Genomic DNA, 20,314 nt, shown 5'->3' with positions numbered 1-20,314 from the left:
TGTAACTATCGCTCATTGATACCCTTGATACCCGATTGTTGAAAATACAAAACATTTACACATCACTAATTTGACAGCAGTACAACCAAGTCTGACAATTTATTTCAGAATCAAGCAGCAGAGACATTCAGGAAATGATTTTTTCCAATCATACTTGTGTCAGGAAAAGGAAAGCGATCAATTAAAAGGATGCTATTTATATTATGGCAATTCTGCTGCAAAAATGAAATGGGTGCTCAAAATCATGCCTAAAATACTCCCTCCCTCTACAATCCTACCCAAATTCACCAGGTGTGGTGCTCTGGCAATTTCCATCCCAAAACAAAATAGAACATCTTCAGATGTCTGCTTAAGAGTGAAGGCAAAATCGAAAAGCCTGTGGACCAAGAGAAAAGTTCCACTGCAGCAGTGTACCGACTGCACATTCAGCATTTGGATACATCAGGAACTTTCGTGCAGTCGGAAGCAATTTGGTTCATCATGTCTGTGCTGCACAAATCCCAGTATCATCCATCAACACACAATCTGCCTACCATGCAGACAAAACAGTATACCCACAACCATCTTTCTTCAATGCATCCAGGTACCTATCTGAATTCCATTTAAATGTGTCCACACTTATACTGCCACTACATTTCTGGGGAGACCATTCCATGAATTAACCACTGCATGAAAGTCCCCCCGTCATAAAACTGTCCTTACTCTCATCTTTTTTACCCTCAAGTTATGACCTCTGGTCATAACAGTGTTCACTCTGCTAAAGACCTCCACTGCACCGATCTTGTCCACACCCTTTATCTTAAACATCTCAATCAGATCCCGTCGTCATCACTGCCTTTCCATTGTTTAAAGTCCAGTCGATCTCCTTCAACCGTTCCTCAGAGCCTGGTCTACTGAGGCCTCGAATCAATTGGGCTGCTCGACACTGTACCTGCTCTATGGCAGCTATATCCCTCCTCAGATATGTGATGACCAAAACTGTACATAATATTCCAGATGAGGCCTCAGTAAGTTCCTACATAGTGTAAACACTGCCTCTTTTGATTTATGTTATCCCCCAATGAATTACAACCTATAACGCTGTTTGCTTTACCCACAGCTGCCTGGCACTGTGTTTTATGCCACCCCCCCCCAACCCCCTGATCAATTATCACTCTGATATCGTTCTCCTGTGTCACACTCCACAAGACGACCCATTGTATTATATAATTCCTACTTTTATTATCTTCTAATCCACCTTACATTTGTTTATTTCAAAGTGAATCTTCCAATCTTTTGAAGTATCAAGACTTTCCTGAATCTGATCACCCCCAGCCCTTCTCTGCTGTCCACCTCACTCCAATATTTGTGTCATCTGCAAATTAAGAAAGCTGACTCTTCACCCCACTATCCAAATCAATTTTGTAAATTACGAATAATAATGGTCCCAGAACTTGTGTCTTCCCAGCCAGACATCCTTCCATTCGTTGCCACGGGATTTAAATGGGGTCTTCTCTCGGCTTGCCATCACAAATCCAATTGGTTATATGACCAACTACTTCACAAGCCCCCCACCTCAGATATAATCTACAATGTGGTACCTTTTCAAATGCCTTCTGAAAGTCAAGATGTACTCCATCCACTGCACTTCCCTCACCTACCCAATCAAGAAATACTTTGGAGAACTCTAATAGATTTCTTAAAGATAATCTCTTTATGGACCGAGTTATCATGGACTGATGACTGAATTAAAGGGAGTCAGTCCATGCAGACTACATTTCATTAGTTTGAAATATTATTGAAATGTTTCTCGATCCATTCTTAAATTAATGTCTCCAACACCTTTCACACACCTGAAGTCAAGATAACTGGTGTATCATTCCACAATTCTTCCCTGAATCATTTCTTTTCAATAATGGTGTTATCTTTGCTCCTCTCTTATCCTCCAGTTTCAGTCCTGTCTCTAACAGCTCCGGTGTCAGTTAAAGCTGTTCTCTCCAATATATAGATGCTTCTTCTCTTCCTCCACTCCGACATGGATCTCTCCCAAAAGCCCTTGTTCACCCCTGAGATAAATCCTCTCCACCATTGAAGTTCCACTGACTATTCCCATGTAAATGTAGAAACAAAATAACTATTTATTAATCCTGCCAACTCACCCTCATCATCCACCAAATTCTTCTTCACATTCATGTTCTTCAATCAAGAAATTTGCAATCAGCAATGAGATGCCGATGTTTATATTTTTTCCATTTACCAGTACATATAATTATTTAATTTTTTTTTTACTAACTACTCATGCTTGTATATTGATAACATATAAACGTTGTCATATTGGACGGCATTGTGAGTACCTGTCGTACAAACTTTCTGAAACCCCTCGTGTCGGACAAGCATTGTATGATGTGTATTTTAAATACCTTTGGAGTTATTATGCTGAAATATAATATCAATTACAACCTTCCATCTGATCATTTTCTTTCTGCACAAAACTTTGCAAAATCCCCATAAAAGTACGAGGAGAAAAGATGGTTGAGTGGGTATCTACTGTCGGCTCACAGATCAGTGATCAGAATATGTGGAATAAAATCATGAAATGCAATGTTTAAAATAGCAAGGGGATCCCCAAAACCACGTACAATGAAGAAAGAGGCAAAGCATGATTTTTCAATGGAAAAACTCAAGAGTAAAGTTGCAATTTCAAAGAGCAAAATGTTTGTTAAAGGAAAGAAAAATTATGATTTCATGAATACAACAAAACAACAAGACAGTCGGTGCTGATCATGAGATCAAAGCAAAGAAACTCTCTATCGCACAATCCCGTTTTGGACGTTTTTTGGTTGGAAGTAAGGAAAGGATATGGGGCGCAGCTTATCGACACCGTCGAGGTGCTGTTGCAGCTTCTCAAGTGTTTCCTGGAAACGACTGTAGGCCTCAATCGATGCCTCATCACCAAAGTATTGCTCAGTGTCATGGCCCAGGGGTACCTGGAACAAGGCCACGTCAAATTAATCAGGACTTTACCTTTCATCATAAAACTCGACATTATTTAATTGATCGATATGCAAACAGCAGGTGGGTGATGCCCAACCTTGCTTTTATTCAAGAGATAAAGCAGAAGCAACGACACAAATACAACAGTGGAACACAGCATGGCAGAGTACACTACAGTGCAGTAGAGTACAGTACAATACAGTGGAGTACACAGCTCTTTCCCTCTCTTCTCTCTTACTATTCTCTGTCGTCTACGATTACATACTTCATTCAATAACATTCACACAGGCCCCTCCCTCAACAAACTACTCATAATTAGTGGACAATTGTATAACCAGACGCTGCTCAAAATAGCTTGTGAGGGCCAGATGATTCAATATCCAGAAGTAACTCGTAATTTCTCCAACTCTCGCAATCTTTCCACACCGCTTAAAATCTAAATATAATATTAAAAATCAGACCACTGGACCTCTAGCTTATATGAGCCCTGTCCTAATGTTGTTACCAAATTTGGAAGCACTCTGACTGGTGGGTCTGCAGAAGAAGATTTTTGAAGGAATTTACCTGATTTTCCCAAAAATGAACTGTCAGCCATTTTGACACACTTCTGGTCACGTGATGTGAGCATGCCAAGATGTTGTATCGAGCAAATGACCAATTTGACCTTGCTCATGGAAAAGCAAGATTAAAAATGACAGTGGGTTTGGAGAGAGAGGGAGAGAGGGAGAGAGAGGGAGAGAGGGAGAGAGGGAGATATGGAGAGAGGGAGAGAGGGAGAGAGAGATATGGAGAGAGGGAGAGAGGGAGAGAGGGAGAGAGATATGGAGAGAGGGAGAGAGGGAAAGAGAGAGGGAGAGAGGGAGAGAGAGGGAGAGAGGGAGAGAGAGGGAGATATGGAGAGAGGGAGAGAGGGAGAGAGATATGGAGAGAGGGAGAGAGGGAGATATGGAGAGAGGGAGAGAGGGAGAGAGGGAGATATGGAGAGAGGGAGAGAGGGAGATATGGAGAGAGGGAGAGAGGGAGAGAGAGAGAAATCACCAAAATGAGTCACGAAGAGTGTTGAGTTACGAAGGGTCAATGGGGGTGATACAGAACACAGTTCAGAATTAGGGATGACATAAGGTGGTGGTGCACTGCTTGTTTGAAGCCCAGGAGGGAAGAATGGGAAAGGACGGCGTCTGGAAAAAGAAAGGAGGAACAAAGGAGTTGCAATGTGCAGTCAATCAGAATTTTGGAAGTTTAAGCAAGCATTGGGATTTGTGGACCTGGAGAATACCCACAACACTGTCCTGAAAGAGATGGTGATGGTGATGGTGACACTGAAACAGATGGGAGTTCTGGAAACAGAAGTTAGGTGAGTAGAAGAAATGTGCAAGGGAACAAAGGGAAGAATTTTGGTTGATCTTCAGATGTTTGGAGTTCAGCATAAACATTTGAGGTGGGGAAGTGTCTCAGGCGACTTATATTTATCAGGATGATGCAGCAGGAAAGCAGGAGGGTAAAATTGAGGGTATTCTGAGGAATATGTTGGATGTGGACGATCTGAGAGGCGGAGGTGCTCTTTTGGCGTAGAGGAAGCGGGAGATACAGGATGTACCAGGAGAGTAGAAGGAGGCATTTGGGAAGCATGGATTGAAGATGATTATGCAGAAGATGGCAGTGATGTGGGCCAGGTAGCAGAGAAAATAAATTAACATCAGGTTGGAGGTGAAGGAGATCAGACAGGGAGATAGGTTTGAGTATCTGGGGAGTAGTGAACGGGGATGGTCACTCAGAGGTGACTATGTGCGGAGGAGTGAATGGGCGGATGCAAACGTATGGAGGAGGAATTGATGGCACAGAGAAAAAGTCAAATAAATTGAAAGGAAAAGTTCTTCTGTCTTGTGTAAAACCGACCAACCTTTACGGACTGGAGAAGGACCCCACTGACAGAGAGAACAACAGAGGTTGTGGGTATGTAAGAACAACTGGGTCAGGAAGATTGTGAGAATGAAGAGGTTGGCTTGGAGGATGGATGAACTCAGGAGGGATATTGGTGTGCAAGTAAGCTTGTCGGAGAGATTGGTAAAACCCGGCTGATGTGGCCTGTCCATGTGGTGCAGCAAGAAAAAGAGAGAACGGAAAAGGGAGCGGATAGGTTGACGGAGCAAGGAAGGAAGAAAAGAGGTCGACTGTGGCTGAGATGGGAAGATGTGTGAGGAACAATATCAACTGGAGGGGGGAGCACTCGGTAGAGTGCAAAACCTCCGCCGCCAATAGTGCTGGGTCACTTAAGTGAACCTGATGTCCTATTCATTGTAGGTCAAAACGGATCAGACTCTACTGAACCACGATTGAATAAACTAAACTAGATCGACGCGCATGTAGAAATGCCAACAACAAAAAAAAAAAATCGAAATTTTTTTGAAAAAAAAGTTGCAAAATTTCTGGTTTTTTTCCATCGAACATTTTTTGGGGGGTTGGAAATCACTTAAAACGTGTAGAAAGGCAAAAAAAAATTAAAATATTTTTCAAATAAAATTGAAATTTTTTTGAAAAAAAGTTGCAAAATTTTCTTCCTTTTTTTTCTCGAACAAATTTATTTATTTTTGGTTGGAAAACACTTAAAACATGTAGAAATGCAAAATCCAAAATTCACATATTTTTTCAAAATGGCCGCCATAGCGGCCATATTGGTCTTTGGACCAAGTCCAAAATCTAATGGCATGATCCTTGGACCATACCTAACCCCCCCCCCCCACCAAGTTTCGTCGAAATCCATCCAGGAGTATTTCCGTAATACTGTTCACAAACAGTATTTTCGAATAATTTTCAGATCAGCAGAAAGAGAGAACTGCAGTTGCTATCTGCCGAGCAGAGGGATGGGACACTGGACGACACAATGTGGAGTCAGAGAGAGGGCCTTCCAGAATATCAAAGAAGTCATTAATGTAAATAAGAAATTAGACTGGGCCCAAAATACTGCTGTGGGGAACTCCTGCCTCCATTGGGAAAGGCAAAAAGAGGATTCCACTGATGGAAACACATTGGCTGCACGAGTAGAGGAAGTGTGAAACAATGGAATGAAGATGGCCATCTATGCCACAGGCAGAGAGCATGTTGAGCAAACCAGGAGACAGATGGTCCAATACAAGGGTCAGGAACATACAGCATATGTGCCACGAGTCGCACGCAAGATGATTTTGAGTGACGCGCAATAAAAGTCAAATTAACGGGGAAGAAACTAAGTTGAAAAAATATTAAAAACCCGATTAAAACCTATGCTTGACTGCTCTGTCGATCTCTAAAAAAAACAAAAAACAAGCGCTTCCTTTGGGTAGCGTAATTCAGAATTGAAGTTATGCTTCCCAATGAAAGCTCTTTGGTGGAGAATGAAAAACGATTCAATTGGTTTATTTTCTACATTACTTTTAGCGGGGCCAGATAATCTTGATTCGCAGGAAATCTCACGAAAAGTGCCACTGATCGTGACACTAATGCGTCTCAATGACATCACTGCACATCAAAACAAACTCAACCTATATTGGCAGTGTGCAGGATCAACTATTGTGGGTCTTTTTGAAACATTTGAAGGCATTTTTTGTGAAACTTGCCAGTTTCTTTTTCTCAGGAAATTGACAGCTCGACTTTCTGCGAGTTCCAAAATCTTAAAGAAATATCGACACATCGCACCACCATCAGTGTTGCTGAGATTGGAATGTACATGTAAGAATATAATTTTCTGTCATATTTCAAGATTTCCAACATTTTGGCCGATGTTTTCCTTTCTAATTAAACCAGACAACTTTGATACCAGCAACATGGGTTTGACAGTGTTTCAATGGATAGGTGTTCACGATTTTGAAAGGCACCTCATTGAGTTACAATGCTCAGACTTATCGGCCTCAGAGTTTAGGGATCTGCAGCACACAATTGAGGCCACCGAGAGAGATCACAGGGTCTCTATCCTGACCCACTGGAAGTCCTTGGCTGTGATTGGCTGTTTGAAGACGGTTACATTTTCACTGCTCTCAGCATTTGGATCGACATTCCTCTGTGAACAGGTATTTTCACATCTGAAGTCAGAACTCAGCAAGGGAAAGCAAGGGCAAGGTTCACACCAAACGGTAAGATTCGCCTTTTAATTTATTTATAAATGAAGCTGAAAAAATGTAAGTAGAACTATTATTGATGTTAAACATGTATCACTGACATGCAGATCGATAAATCTTCTTCTTCTTCTTCTTTCGGCTGCTCCCGTTAGGGGTCGCCACAGCGGATCATCCGTATGATCCGCATAGTGATTTGGCACATGTTTTACGCCGGATGCCCTTCCTGACGCAACCCTGGTCGCCTCTTACGACACAGGGATATGGTACACCTATTTTTTTAACCGGGGTATACACCGGCCCAATATTACTGGTACTCATTTCGCCGACCTCGGAAGGATGACAGGCTGAGTCAACCCCCTGGTGTATTAATTCAGTGGTTCAACGGGGCTTGAACTCAGGACCTCTTGGATCCCAAGCCGCTGCCCTAACCACTGCGCCAACACCAGGCTCATGCAGATCGATAAATAAGAGTGAATAAGTTAACTCTTGGCATGCCTCTTCTGAAAGGTTGCCGACCCCTGGTCCAATGGATGAGATTTGTCCAAGGAGACGGTTCTAACCTCTTGCTTGAGATTGAGGGCCTCCAAGCATTGCTGAGAGAGGAGCAGAAGCGCGTCTCGAGGTGATTGACCAAAATCAACGTGATGGTTTGAGATCAGGAATCGAAAGTGGTGGTTAGAGATGAGGAATCGAAAGTGGTGGTTGGAGATGAGGAATCGAAAGTGGTGGTTGGAGATCAGGTTGTTTGAAAAGAAGAAAGACTCCACATCTGAAGCAAGGATCAATTCCATGACTGTTTTTATTTGGAGGAATTACTCACTGGCCTACTGTTGGTGGGGTCTGATTTTTTTCACCCCGATTATGGACAGGAGTGATCGTTGCTGACTTCTATGCAGACAGGAGGTGGACAAATGAGAAGGAGAGACTGAATAGAGATGATAGAGGGGAAGCAAGAACGGGAGTGAAGGATTTGAGAACAACGTGCTGAAACTAATTGTTGCCAAAGCAGGGTTGTCCAGTTGACAGTGGGAAGACCAGGATAAGATGGGGACAGAGCAGGAAGGGTTGGGTACATAAGATTTGAAGGAAAAGGGAGAGTTTATACATTCTGCCTTATTTAAGACAGAGTCTGCAGTACAGCTGTTTCAGAGGAGGGATGGGATGAAGGGGGATCAAACACCAGAGACAGCTTGACAATGATCCACCATGACTTGGAGGAAGCAGACTGGTTGAAGATTTCGGCCTTGAGATTTGCATGCGGGTGTTTTCTGGCTTGCCTTAGGATGGACACACACTTGTTACGAGCCTTTCATGGTGAAAGAAAGTTCGTAACAGTTGGGTTCGCTTTGGCTGAAAGAAAAATCAATGGCTGATGGTGAGGCCCCAAAGTTTGAATGGCTTGACCTCTTCAAATGGTTTGCTTAGGAAGTTAAAGGGTGGATTTGCCAGTCAGTACTTCAGGATAGACAGGCTGAGTGCACAGGATTTGTTAGGGTTGAAAGACATTTCTTAAGTGATGGACCAGCTCCTGATTACATCAAGGTCTGCAGAGGAGAGGGAAGAGACTGCTGCCTGCCTGCCTGAAAGATGACAAATGATATGGCAAAGGGTGGAATCATCAGCAAAGGGATAGGATGGATTTTTCTGGGGAATCAGAAAGATCAGTGATGAAGATGCGGAACAAGACTGGTCCCAAAACACAATACTGCTAACAGCTCCAGCCTTGACAAGGAGAGCAGATGAGAGGCTCCCATTAAGAGCAACACGCTGAATATGGGAGTGGAGGAAGTAAGTGATCCATGAGAGGAGGTGGCCTTGGATGCCATAAGCAGAAGGTTTGGAGAGTCAGGCAGGATGCCAGACTGTATCAAAAACACCATCAGGTCTTTGAAGAAGGAGACGGGATTAAAAGTTAGCCTGAGGTTGGCCAGCTGCTGTTTCTGACATTCCCGAGAGTGGACACATACTTGTTCCAGGCTTTGTGGAATGACCTGTTTCCTTCCAGAAAGAGAAGGTAAATTGTTTCAATGAAACTCCCTCACCACAGGTTTTTGTGTGTTAAGGAAAAGGGGACAGGTATGATAACTGAATAACTGGTGGAGAAACTGGCACAGAAGACAAAGTAGACTTTTGTGAAAGTATTCTCATGTGGAGTCAATATCAGGTGAGATGGAGGTGTGAGTGCAATCCTTTTAAGAGAGAGAAGATTGACGTTCCTACCAGGTGGTCTGTTCAAACAACAATACCCTGTGTCATGAAGGTAGCTCTCTTGCAATAGACAGAGAGATTTGTGTCAACATAAAAGTGATGAGAAGAGCCAATGGATGAATAAAATAAGATGAATAAAAGAGCTTTGAAGGAAAGTTTGTAAATACTCGAACCAGGAGGGACGACGTACCAGTGGGAGAAATCTGGGTTGTGAAGTTAACAGATTGGGTCAAACTCATGGAGTTGCAGAAGACCATGGCTAACATGCCATGGCTGCTTGCTGTTCAGCCAATCCCCAGCAAGCTGGAATGGTCATAATTGAAATTGCCGCAGATGAGAAACACAGTTTGGGTGGGTGATTACGAGTTGATCTATGTTCGATGAAATAGAGGTGTATCAAGAGTAAACATCATTGGGTGGAGGGTAAACCACACAAACTTTAGGTAGTTGCGGAGAGCAAACACAGCCAGTATTTTTCCAGTGGGCTTGGATAGATTATGGAGCGGACATTGGACAATGAGCAATGGAGTTCTTGAGTTCTTGACATACACAGTAACTCCACCTGTGATGCGGGATAGGGGTCTGTTAAAGCTGAACAATGAATAGCCAGGGAGATACCCAGAGAAATTGGGAACAACCTGTGAGAGTAACGTTTCTTTTAAACAAACAATGTCTGGAGCAGTGGCAGTAATCCGAATGGAGGGATCGGAAACATCGAAAAATTTTGAGCATGTTAAAATTTGTCGACGAGCTCGGCGTACTACGACGTATGCCAGCGTACTACGACGTATGCCAGCGTGCTCTTAACGTATACAAAGCTTATCCATAACGTATTTGAGGTGTGTCAGCGTATTCGGCAAATTTTTCATAAGTCGGCATACGCTGGCTAAAACGTCAAGGTGTGACAGCGGTTTGACACTTCGATGTCTAGTGCGGTTATGATTTGAATCGTCGAGCCGCAGCCTTTTAATAGGCTGCGCCACGTGATCGTCGGCGATACGCTGCCACGCGCTATGCATAAGTTAGACTATCGTTGGGCATAGGTTGTGAACGCCGACAACACGCGAAGCATTCGTTGGTATAAGTTATCTATATGTTATCGAAACGTTCTGTGTACGTTACTAATACATTATGCATACGTCCAACTCGTTATAAATACGCCCAAAACTGGAAAAAAAACATCAATAGTTCAGCGTACACCAGCATACGCCAGCGTTTTACATACATTTTGATACGTTACCATATGCTGGCTAAAACGTCAAGGTGTGACAGCGGCTTGAGGGAGGGGAATGAAGAGTCGGTAGAGTGTGGAATTGGGCATGCAGCAGGGAACACAAGGTGGGAGGAGAGGGAGCAGGAAATGCTGTGAGGACCAGGAAGCAGGACACACAGTGGGTGGATGGAGAGTGAGTCCAGTGTTCGGGTGAGGGGGAATGAGACCCCCATGGTGGGGGGGGGAGGAGTGAGACCCCTGATGGAGTGAGGATAAGTAAGATCCATGGCAGGGAGAGGGGTGGAAGGGCGAGACAATATGCGGCATATGGAAGAGGGGAGGGACACGTACCACGTTAGATGAAGAGCAGGACTTGTGGCTCGGAAGGTGGGGAAAGGGGGGTAGAGCTGGACATGCAGGAGAAAGGGGGGGAACAAGACAGGTGGTGTAGTTGGGGGGAACAAGGCACGCAGTCGAAGGAAAGATGAGTGGGATGTGGAGTGGTTGGAGAGGAAGTGGCATTTGCAGCAGGGAGAGGTAGGAGAGGTGCAGGATACCGATAACAAAGCTAGGAGTGTGTGACGTATGAGGGCTACAGACTTGGAAAGGATCCGGGGTCTGGCCCTCGCTGTAAACTGGACTTCCCATGATTCCGATCACTGATATATGAAGGCAGACGTCACGAGTCGGATGACGTGAACGATTATTTCATACATGGAGTAAAGTCGTGGTTGAACTTTGAAGGGACGGACGGTCGATGGATTGAGTATTGCATGATTGATCGATGTGAAAGAGGAACTGTGTGAAGAAGAAGAGGAATAGATCGTGATGAGGAAGAAGTAGTGTGTAGATCGAAAAATGAAGCATTAAAAAAGTCAATGAAGGCTTTTAACATAAGAAGCAAAATTAGGGATTTTTGAAAAAGAAGAGGAAGAAGTAAAGTCGAAAAACAAAAATGTAAATAACACCATGGAATAAAATAAGTCTTACCCATGATGATGGAGAGTTTTTTTGGAAAAAAAAACACAACCTTCGTATTGCATTTTGTGCACGATTTTATGAACATAGACTTGAACGTGATGCTTTCAAATATTATTCACAACTCGGATGAAGTGAAAAGGAGAGGCGGGAGGGGGGGGGAAGGGGAATGGAGGGTAAATGGGGGAATTGGGGGGAAAGGGGGAAGGGGGGAATGGGGTGAGTGAGTGCTTAATGTGATAAAAACGAACACACAAAAGTTACCTATTTTGTGACGCATCATGGGGTTTTATATCATTGCAGACAATTTTGCATGTGTCAATGTTAGAAAGATTTAAAATTATTAAAACAAGATATAATTTTACCTTTTCTATAATCTTGGAAACATGGCTCATGTAAGCAAGGAAGAACGAAGTTCTTGCCACATCAGGAATTGTTGACATGACGTCATTCATGTTGGTGGTGTTCTTTGCTGTCAGGACTGGGCGCCGCATTACGTAGGGGTTGTTGTATATCCAAAGGAACCAATCAAACTGCACAAAACACCCACCTGTGTTAGAGAGCTTGAAAACAATAAATAAAAAGAAAATTGTAAAATAAACTGGAGAGTTGATGGAACACCTTATTCCACATAGTCCTGAGAAAAAGGACATGGAAAGGGTTTTTGCAACTCTTGCTTTGTGTTTTGCATGAAACAAACAGCACAAGGTGTTGCCATATTTGTATGAATAGGGAATCTCACAGTTACTCTGCCCTCAGGGAATGAGATGGAGTGAATGTTTTGTAAATCATGCACCTTTCCCTTGCAGCAACTGCCGACTATACCTCCTGATCGGGACATGAACTGCACCGCTGTTGACTGTAAGTTGCTCTGCAAGTGGCTTAAGCACTCAAACAAGCAATCCAATGAAGTGGTTCATAAGGAATGGCTGGCGAGGCTGTGGCTGCATACCATATAGGATCCCTTTAACTTTAACACTGGTCTTCACCGCACTCACAGCAGTTAAAGAAATTAAATGAATTCGTTCGAATGATGACTTTATCCACAAAGCAGTTTCCGTTTGACATCGAAAAGCTCTGGAGACATCGCAAAGTTTAATCGCCCGTGAAATAAACATTGCAGACAATCTGCCACGTTGCCTGCTCGTCTGTGCATGCGTCACGTAGTATATCGGTTTGCGGTCCGTGCAATCATCATAACTTTATTTTGAGATGTCCATTTTTCACCAGATTTGCTTTGATTTCTTGTAGAGCACCTCGTGAAATCTCTGAAAACATAGACACAGATCTGGCAGACACCATGGATAAGCAGTCCCGCTGGGTGACAAGGCATGAGATCAAGCAGTGAATGCATTAAATTATAAAGCTCAATGAAGCTGGTTAATTTTGACACATTCCTAAATCTTTTGTTCATCCAATATAATTCTCCAAACAGTGGAAAACAATAAGTTTAATGCTTTGGAAATTTTACATTTTCTTGTGTTTATGTGGAGGAGGGAGGGAACAGAGCCTTGCTTGCCTAAGTCAATGGTATATAGGTTTAGTTATAAGAATCGTTATGTCTTTAAATTATCAGATTTCACTCCAGATTTTGACACTCATTTTAGTCCGGACGAGATCCGATCCTTGGAGGTGAAGCCATATTCGATGATATACTTGAATTAACCCATGAGAATCGATCATGGAAAATTGTATCATGTGATGCTTGAAATTGCTCCAAGCTCCTAATATGAAAACTATAGCACTGACAAAAGCCACGTGCCCAGCGATTTGTTGCTTTGATGAACAGGCATTCGATAATATGAGTGAGGAAAGTGAAAAAAAACAAAAACTTTATCGGTAAGAAATCATTGCGGCCTGTTCGTCAAGGCATGGTTGAGTAGGCCAAAAACCATGGTGGCTTCAGACCCCAGCGAGATAACCAAAGATGTGCATCAAGACCCCACAGAGAGCAGCGACCCGAGGATGATGCCTGATAAAGGATATAATTAAATAAGGCCATTAATTATCCTCAAAAGGTGTGTTTTAATTAACCCAAACACCAAATTTTCAGTCATGCACTTCCTTCGCGTTTTCTTAATATGTTTGCAAAGTTTCAGGCTGCTGGGTTTTATGATTTTAGAGTTATGGAGAAGACACCCTGACACACACACACACACACACACACACACACACACACACACACACACACACACACACACACACACACACACACACACACACACACACACACACACACACACATTTAATGGAATTGGATTATTACATAGATGAAAGAACAAGAGGCCATTTAACCAAATCAGTCTTTGATACTTTGACTCGGTACAGTTGGTTGCCAAAAACATATTGCAGTAAATAATTTGTTTGTTATTGTGATTATCTTATTAATTAACATTATTATCATAACAAGTGCATTGACAGTGAATTTAAAAATACTAACCAAACTTTGATGAAAATAACTGTGGATGGCAGTGAAGGTAAAGATGACAGCAGTGAGGAAATCTTTGAGAGCAAGCATGTTGTTGAATCGAGTTGGCAACCCTGTGAGTGTGCATAAAGAAAGAACTGGAGGCTCCACAATGCATAATGGGCACAATAATATTCCTTTACATTTACAGTAATTTAAAGCCACCTTGAATCAAATTCCCAAACGAAAGAGGGCATAAATACACTCACATTCACTCTGCTAACCTGCCACCAGTTTCTCTTCATAGTGGGGTCGTACTACTAGATAAATGAGCCCACAATGTGTGTTGAATAACATTCTAGATGTATTACCTGTGGACTCCAATGATAAGAATCCTTCAAATATCTCTTTAATCCATTCCTGCAATTCGGCATCCTGAACAACATCGGCATCACTCTTGTAGTAAATGTCGATTATTTCTGAAACAAAGCTGGGATAAAACAAAAGCAAATTGAAATCTGAATGAACTCCAGTACTCAGTAGGAAACATTACTTTCTTTTTTTTATACATAAAGTCAAAGCTCGTGGAAGAGCAAGAACACTGAACATATTAGGACACAATAGAAGAAAAGGAACAGTGGAGAGGGAGAGAGAGAAAAACAGGGGTGGGGAGAGAGAGAAATAGAGATAGAGATAGAGATAGAGAGGGGAAGGGGAGAGGGAAAGGAAGGAGGAGGGGTGAGGAGGGGTGAGGGGGGGAGAGAGAGAGGAGGGGTGGGGGAGGGGGACACAAATAGCAGAGTTGAAGGACAAAAACAGAGGGAGACTCGGATCGAGTGTAGGGAGGAATGAGGGGAAGGGGAGGACATGTGGCATCGACAAGATGGATACAGAAGGAAACTCTTCGGAAAGAAAAACTGGAAATTTAGAAGGAGGTGGGCTTGGTGATGTGTGTTAATAAGGGTTAAAAAAAACAAAAAAACATCATAGCTCTGGATGGGGGATAATCTGAGATGGTGGTGATGAAGAGCTATTTTGAAGACCTGGATGGAAGAATGAGATTGAAAAGAAAGTGGAAGTTGGTTCCACAAATGGGAAAAAGAGGAACGAATGAGTGGAAGTGAGCAGTAATTTGGATTTTTGGAGTTTCACCAGAATGGGGTTAATGGTGGACCGTGTGTGCCCTGCAGAAACCCGAGGGAAACAAAGCACGGAAAGAGCAGAGGGTGAAAGACCACCCATTTGCAGTAATTCAAAGTAGATGAATTAATCTTCCCAGTGTGTCCATTTTCACTGAGGGTGAACATTCATGAAGTTACAAGCCAGAAAGCTTTCAGTTTCCATCCTGCTCCAGTTTTCAAGCTCGTTTCCTTTGGAGAGCCTCGAATGTGGAATCAAGTGAAATTCATTTCTATATTTGGAATTATTGTGTGTTTGCTCCAGTTTTAAATCAGCGTTCTGTTGGGATTCATGCCGCTTACAACTATTATCGTAAACTATATGGTATTCATGGAATACATTAACTATATGGACACAGTCTTGAGAAGGACTTGGTGCAAGCAAACTCTTGTTTTTTTCAGGTTTTTTATATATATTTTTTCCTTGATCCAACATGGCGGCAAGACGACGTCACTGATGGCGTCGCCTTTATCAAACTATATTTCTCATGGGTAGTTGATCAATTCATTCAATTTTGCATTGATTGGTTAAGTGATTTCTCTGACAAAGATTTTCAAAATCAAAAATTCAGTGAGGTGAACCTGGGGGAGAGGGGAAGGCGTGGCCTGTATAATAGGCAGCGCTTATAACCCACAGACACAAACTCAGCTTTATATATGCACGATTATTTACATGCAATATTAATATGTGAAACACACTGCAATGTGATAACCTTCCATAAAATTATGGGGACCGATGTTGTATTTTATACGGGTCCCATTCTACCATTCTCGATATTCTGAATGAGACCCACCTTCTAATGACATCCCAGAGCTTCATGCCATCATCACGGAAGTAGAAGTTGGGTAGGTCACCGACCCCACGGCTTTCCAAGTTTCTTGGAAGGAAAAGAAAGTCGAAGTTGAACTCCTTGAAGATATTTGTCTTCAGTTTGAGATAATCCTCTCTTCCAAATGCGGTATACTATCGGACATGGAGAAAAGTTATGTTGAGGTGTTAATTTCAAACAAAACATACAATAAAGTGCTAAAAAAAAAACGAGATTTTATGGTTGATTCAGTTTTTACTCACAATGTGCAAATACTCTTCTATTTTATGAATATTTTTACTCAGAACAAATTTCTGATTGTTGATATATACTGTGGCCTGCAAAAGTGTTCACCCCCCCCTCAAAGATATCACATTTTGATGCCATCTGAGCTTATTTCATGATGCTTTCAAATCAAACTTAATATCGTGAGTCTTCACAAACGATTCCAAAGTGAAAAAGTGAAAAAAAAATGCAGATAGAATGTGAATAAGTTTGATTCACAGAAAAAAAATCAGATGATTCTCAGTCGCATAAGTATTCAAACCCTTTCCCAAAGTAACCCGAAGTCACTTCAGGAGCAAATTATTTGTTTGAAAGATTACAAATAAGTGTAGAAGGTTTCACCTGTATGTAATCAGTGGTTTAACTTAAAAATTGAGCTCCTTCACCTGTCTTAGGAGTTTTAAGGTGCAATTCACTTGGTCAATCAACAAGGCAAGCATGAAGAAGTCAGACATAAAGTCTTTTCAAAGAAGTCAGACGTAAAGTGGTGGAGAAACACTGTTTAGGAGAGGGTTATATGAGAAGATTTTAAAGTCACTCATTATCCCTTTGAGTGCGGTGAAATTAATCATTAAGAAGAAATGGAAGACGTATCACACCACCCAGACTCCAGCAAGATGAGGTCGCCCATCCAAACTCAGAACCTGGGCAAACAGGAAACTGGTTCAGGTAGAGGATGTCACTGTAAATCCAACAACGACTGAAAGATCTCCAAGGCTCTATGTCCGAGATGGGGGCCAGTGTTCAATCAACAATATCCCATTCCCGTCACAAAGCTGGACTCCGTGGACAGGTGGCAAGAAAGAAACCATTTCTGAAAAAGACATGTCTTCAAGCTAATATGGAGTTTGCGATAAAGCATCTCAATGCAACTGCAGAGGTATGTGGAGAAAAGTTTTGTGGTCAGATGAGACAAGAATTGAACTTTCAGTCGAAATTAAAAGCGTTACGTCTGTTGCAAACCTACTTCATCCAGTCAACACCATCTCTTCTCTCAAGCATAGTGGTGACATCATCATGTTATTGGGCTGCTTTTCATCAGCAGGGACTGGCAAGCTTATGAGGATAGAAAAGACAATGTGCGGTGCAAAGAACAGGAGAATCCTTGATGATAACCATTTTGAGTTAGCCATAAATTTGAAACCAAGTAGGAGATTCACATTTCAGCAGGACAATGATCTGAAGCACAAAGCTAAAGCCACACTGGAGTGGCTGAATAAGAAGAAAGTAAATGTTCTTGAGTGGCCCAGTCAAAGTCCTGACTTGAACCAAATTTAACATTTATGGTGAGACTTGAAGATTGGGGTCCATCAACGATCCCCATCAAACTTGGCAGAACAAGGGCAATTTTCACGTGAAGAATGGGCAAAGATTTTGCCATCTCAGTGCAAAGCTGGTAGAGACCCACCCAAAAAGACTCGTCGCAGTCATTGCTGCAAAAGGTGCTTCCACCGAGTGCTGACCAGAGGAGCTGAATACTTTTACAGCCAGTGAATTTTGATGTGTACATGATTTTTGCAGATATTCCTGACATGTAACATCCTTCAACTATAACAGTGTTTCGTTTGATCCCTATAGTTATGAATAAAAAAAGTTCATTTCTGCATAGTTTGTTTCTGCATAATTCGTAATTCATCTAAATGTGGCATTATTGGAAGGGGGTGAATACTTTTGCACCACTCACCCAGCTTTGTGAAATGAACGGGATATTGTTGATTAATGAACACTGACCCCACCTTCGACATAGTACCTTGCAGATCTTTCAGTCATTGTTGGATTTTCAGTGACGTCCTGAACCAGCTTCCTGCTTGCCCAGCTGCTGTGTTTGGATGGGCGACCTGATCTGGGTGGAGTCTGGGTGGTGTTACGTCTTCCACTTCTGATTAATGATGGATTTCTCTGCACTCAAAGGGATAATGAGTGACTTTAAATCTTCTTCTAAGCCTCTCGTGAACGGAGCTTCTCTACCACTTTATGTCTGACTTCTTCAGAAAGTTCCTTGGTCTTCATGTTTACTTTGTTTGTTGACCAAGTGAGTTGCACCTTAAAACTCCTCAAATATGTGAACGTAGATGCGTGGAGCTTATTTTTAAAGTTAAGCCACTGATTACATACAGGTGAAACCTATTGCACTTATTTTGTAACCTTTGAAAAAGATACAAGTCTGGAGACGGCGATGGTTCACGAGCAACAAACACGGTTCGCCTTTTTCATTTTTTGACCTTCGAGGGGACGCCACGGGCAAACTGGCGGGAATCGGGAAAAACATAAATGATGAAAGTTGTAGTCCTCGAAAAGCACTACTTGCATACCAACTTTCATTTGAAACAGTTGAAAACACGAGGAGCTCGATGACAATTTTTTGATTTTTTTGACATTTTCAAAGTTCGTGACCTTGTGACCTTGACCTTGGGAGGAAAATGAAAAATCGAGCTCTGTGGGGCTATGCAGGTGCCATTGGGCTAACCAAATACCAAAACCGCTGCCAGATTCGACAAACCCCCTCGGAGAAGATGTAAGTTGAAACCGGCTACCCCCTAAAAACACATGTTTTTTGGGCGTGGCTCCACCCATGATGGGTGCAACATGCCCATTCTCCGGAAAACACAACAAGATCATGATACAAACCTCGCACCCTAATTTTATCAAGATCGGATCAAAACCAACGGAGCTATGCTCGGGACAGACAGACAGATACGCACCCATAACGAATAGAGTGGTCACTTACTGACTCGTGAACCGAAATTGCTCCTGAAATGATTGAAGGTTTATAAGGAAAAGGGTTTGAATACGTATGCAACTGAGGATCATCTGATTTTCTCAGTTAATCAAACTTAATCATATTTTATCTGAATTTTTTCGTTTTATCACTTTGGAGTAGTTCATGAAGACTATATATTAAGTTTGATTTGAAAGCATCAGGAAATAAGCCCAGATGGCATCGAAATGTGAAATCTCAGAAACACAAATAAGAGTTTAAAAGACCCTTCTCATGTCCATTTTCTCAAGACTACATGGGATGAGGTGTTCTATGAACTCTCCAGTTTGTATTATTGATCTCAGTCATGGTGGAGGTTACACCTGCATCACATTTGGGAAAAGGACATTAAGAGACATTAAGCTGAAGATTGAGGGTCTCCATCCAGGACAGAGCGGGTGGCTGTGACGGTGTGTTTGGAAATGTGGACTGATACCTTTCGGCCATGTCCAAGAATCGGAGTCGAGGGCTGCCAGAAACCTCTCCACCTTCTCAGTGATAAAGACATAGTGTTCAGGAACATGTGAGTCGGTTAGGTACAGGGAGTGAGGGGTTGGGCATGCAAGATTTGGAAGCAAATGCAAAATTGAGGCATTTGGCCATCTTAGAAGCAGAGTCGGCCGTGGTGCCAAAGTCAGGGAAAGAATGGGGTGGGTTCATACTCGAGAGACAGACGTAACAAGGCGCGACAAGGTTTTAGAGGAGGGAAACGGGTTCGAAAGTTCAGCCTTGAAACTGGCTTTTCTTTTCTCACTTTGTAACTGCAGACAAAATAGGATACATCTGTGGATAAGTCAGAACAGGTTTTTGTGGAAAAGCTCCCAGGCAGCAATCATATCAGGGGTAAGAGAGATAGAAGACCAGTCCTGAAGTAAGAGGGCAGTTTACAGGTGGAGAATTCAATGTGTGATAACTTCACTCAAATTAAATTGCAGGACTTTGTGTATCTGCAAGATATTTCAACAGGGCAATATGTGATAGACTTGGCTGTGTTTTTTTTTTTCAGATGGTGTTACACAAGTGACAAAAGCCAAATGTGCAACTGTATTTTCTCAAGACCAAGATTCAGTTCTCAGTCACACGGTCTGGGCAGGAACATCTGGAATTCATACTTGAACCTTATTTCTCAAACACCAGCATGTTTATTAATGCCTACTCGAAGTCTTTAACTATTTTTGATTTTGAAAATGTAAGAGTAATTAGGAAAAATGCAAACAATAATTATTGAGCAAGAGGAACTCCAAAGTAGAGAAACTCACCTGGTCCATATAACCACCTTCACACATAACAACCTCTCGAAGTGCAATCGCCTCATCCAGTGTGTACTTGACGTAAGGTTTCAAGAGCTAAAAATCAAGTACAGACAGAATTCAAATTACCAAACAAGAACAAAAATGACAATTAAATGAGGGCA

General features: G+C 42.2%; 2 protein-coding genes across 3 annotated transcripts in view; one reads left to right on the top strand and one right to left on the bottom strand.

Moving 5' to 3' along the window:
• LOC147029367 (uncharacterized) overlaps positions 1–20,166 on the top strand; it is a 41,610-nt gene extending 21,444 nt beyond the window's left edge. Inside the window, exons 2-3 of one of the 2 annotated variants that reach the window (XR_015055877.1) lie at positions 12,273–12,324; positions 15,061–15,443. Coding sequence is in view for 1 of the 2 variants with exons in the window: in XM_085872369.1 (XP_085728495.1) it covers positions 12,273–12,324; positions 19,907–20,016 (162 nt within the window). In the remaining variant the exon portion in view is untranslated. Of the gene's footprint in view, positions 1–12,272; positions 12,325–15,060; positions 15,444–19,906 lie in introns of those variants that run through there. The other variant, XM_085872369.1, reaches the window with a different exon arrangement.
• The window catches only part of LOC147029366 (polyunsaturated fatty acid 5-lipoxygenase-like), a 79,702-nt gene continuing 59,472 nt past the window's right edge, over positions 85–20,314 (bottom strand). Inside the window, exons 10-15 of the mRNA XM_085872368.1 lie at positions 20,160–20,246; positions 15,843–16,012; positions 14,242–14,360; positions 13,904–14,004; positions 11,829–11,996; positions 85–2,966 (exon numbers count right to left, since the gene is read on the bottom strand). Of these exons, the coding sequence (XP_085728494.1) occupies positions 2,787–2,966; positions 11,829–11,996; positions 13,904–14,004; positions 14,242–14,360; positions 15,843–16,012; positions 20,160–20,246 (825 nt within the window). The 3' untranslated portion in view covers positions 85–2,786. The remainder of the gene's footprint in view (positions 2,967–11,828; positions 11,997–13,903; positions 14,005–14,241; positions 14,361–15,842; positions 16,013–20,159; positions 20,247–20,314) is intronic.

The sequence above is a fragment of the Eptatretus burgeri genome, chromosome 3 (assembly GCF_056783735.1).
Source record: "Eptatretus burgeri isolate ZD-2024b chromosome 3, Ebu_testis_v1, whole genome shotgun sequence".
Taxonomy (NCBI): Eukaryota; Metazoa; Chordata; class Myxini; order Myxiniformes; family Myxinidae; genus Eptatretus; species Eptatretus burgeri.
Note: the sequence above shows the minus strand (reverse complement) of the source record. Positions and strands in the feature narration are given on the sequence as shown.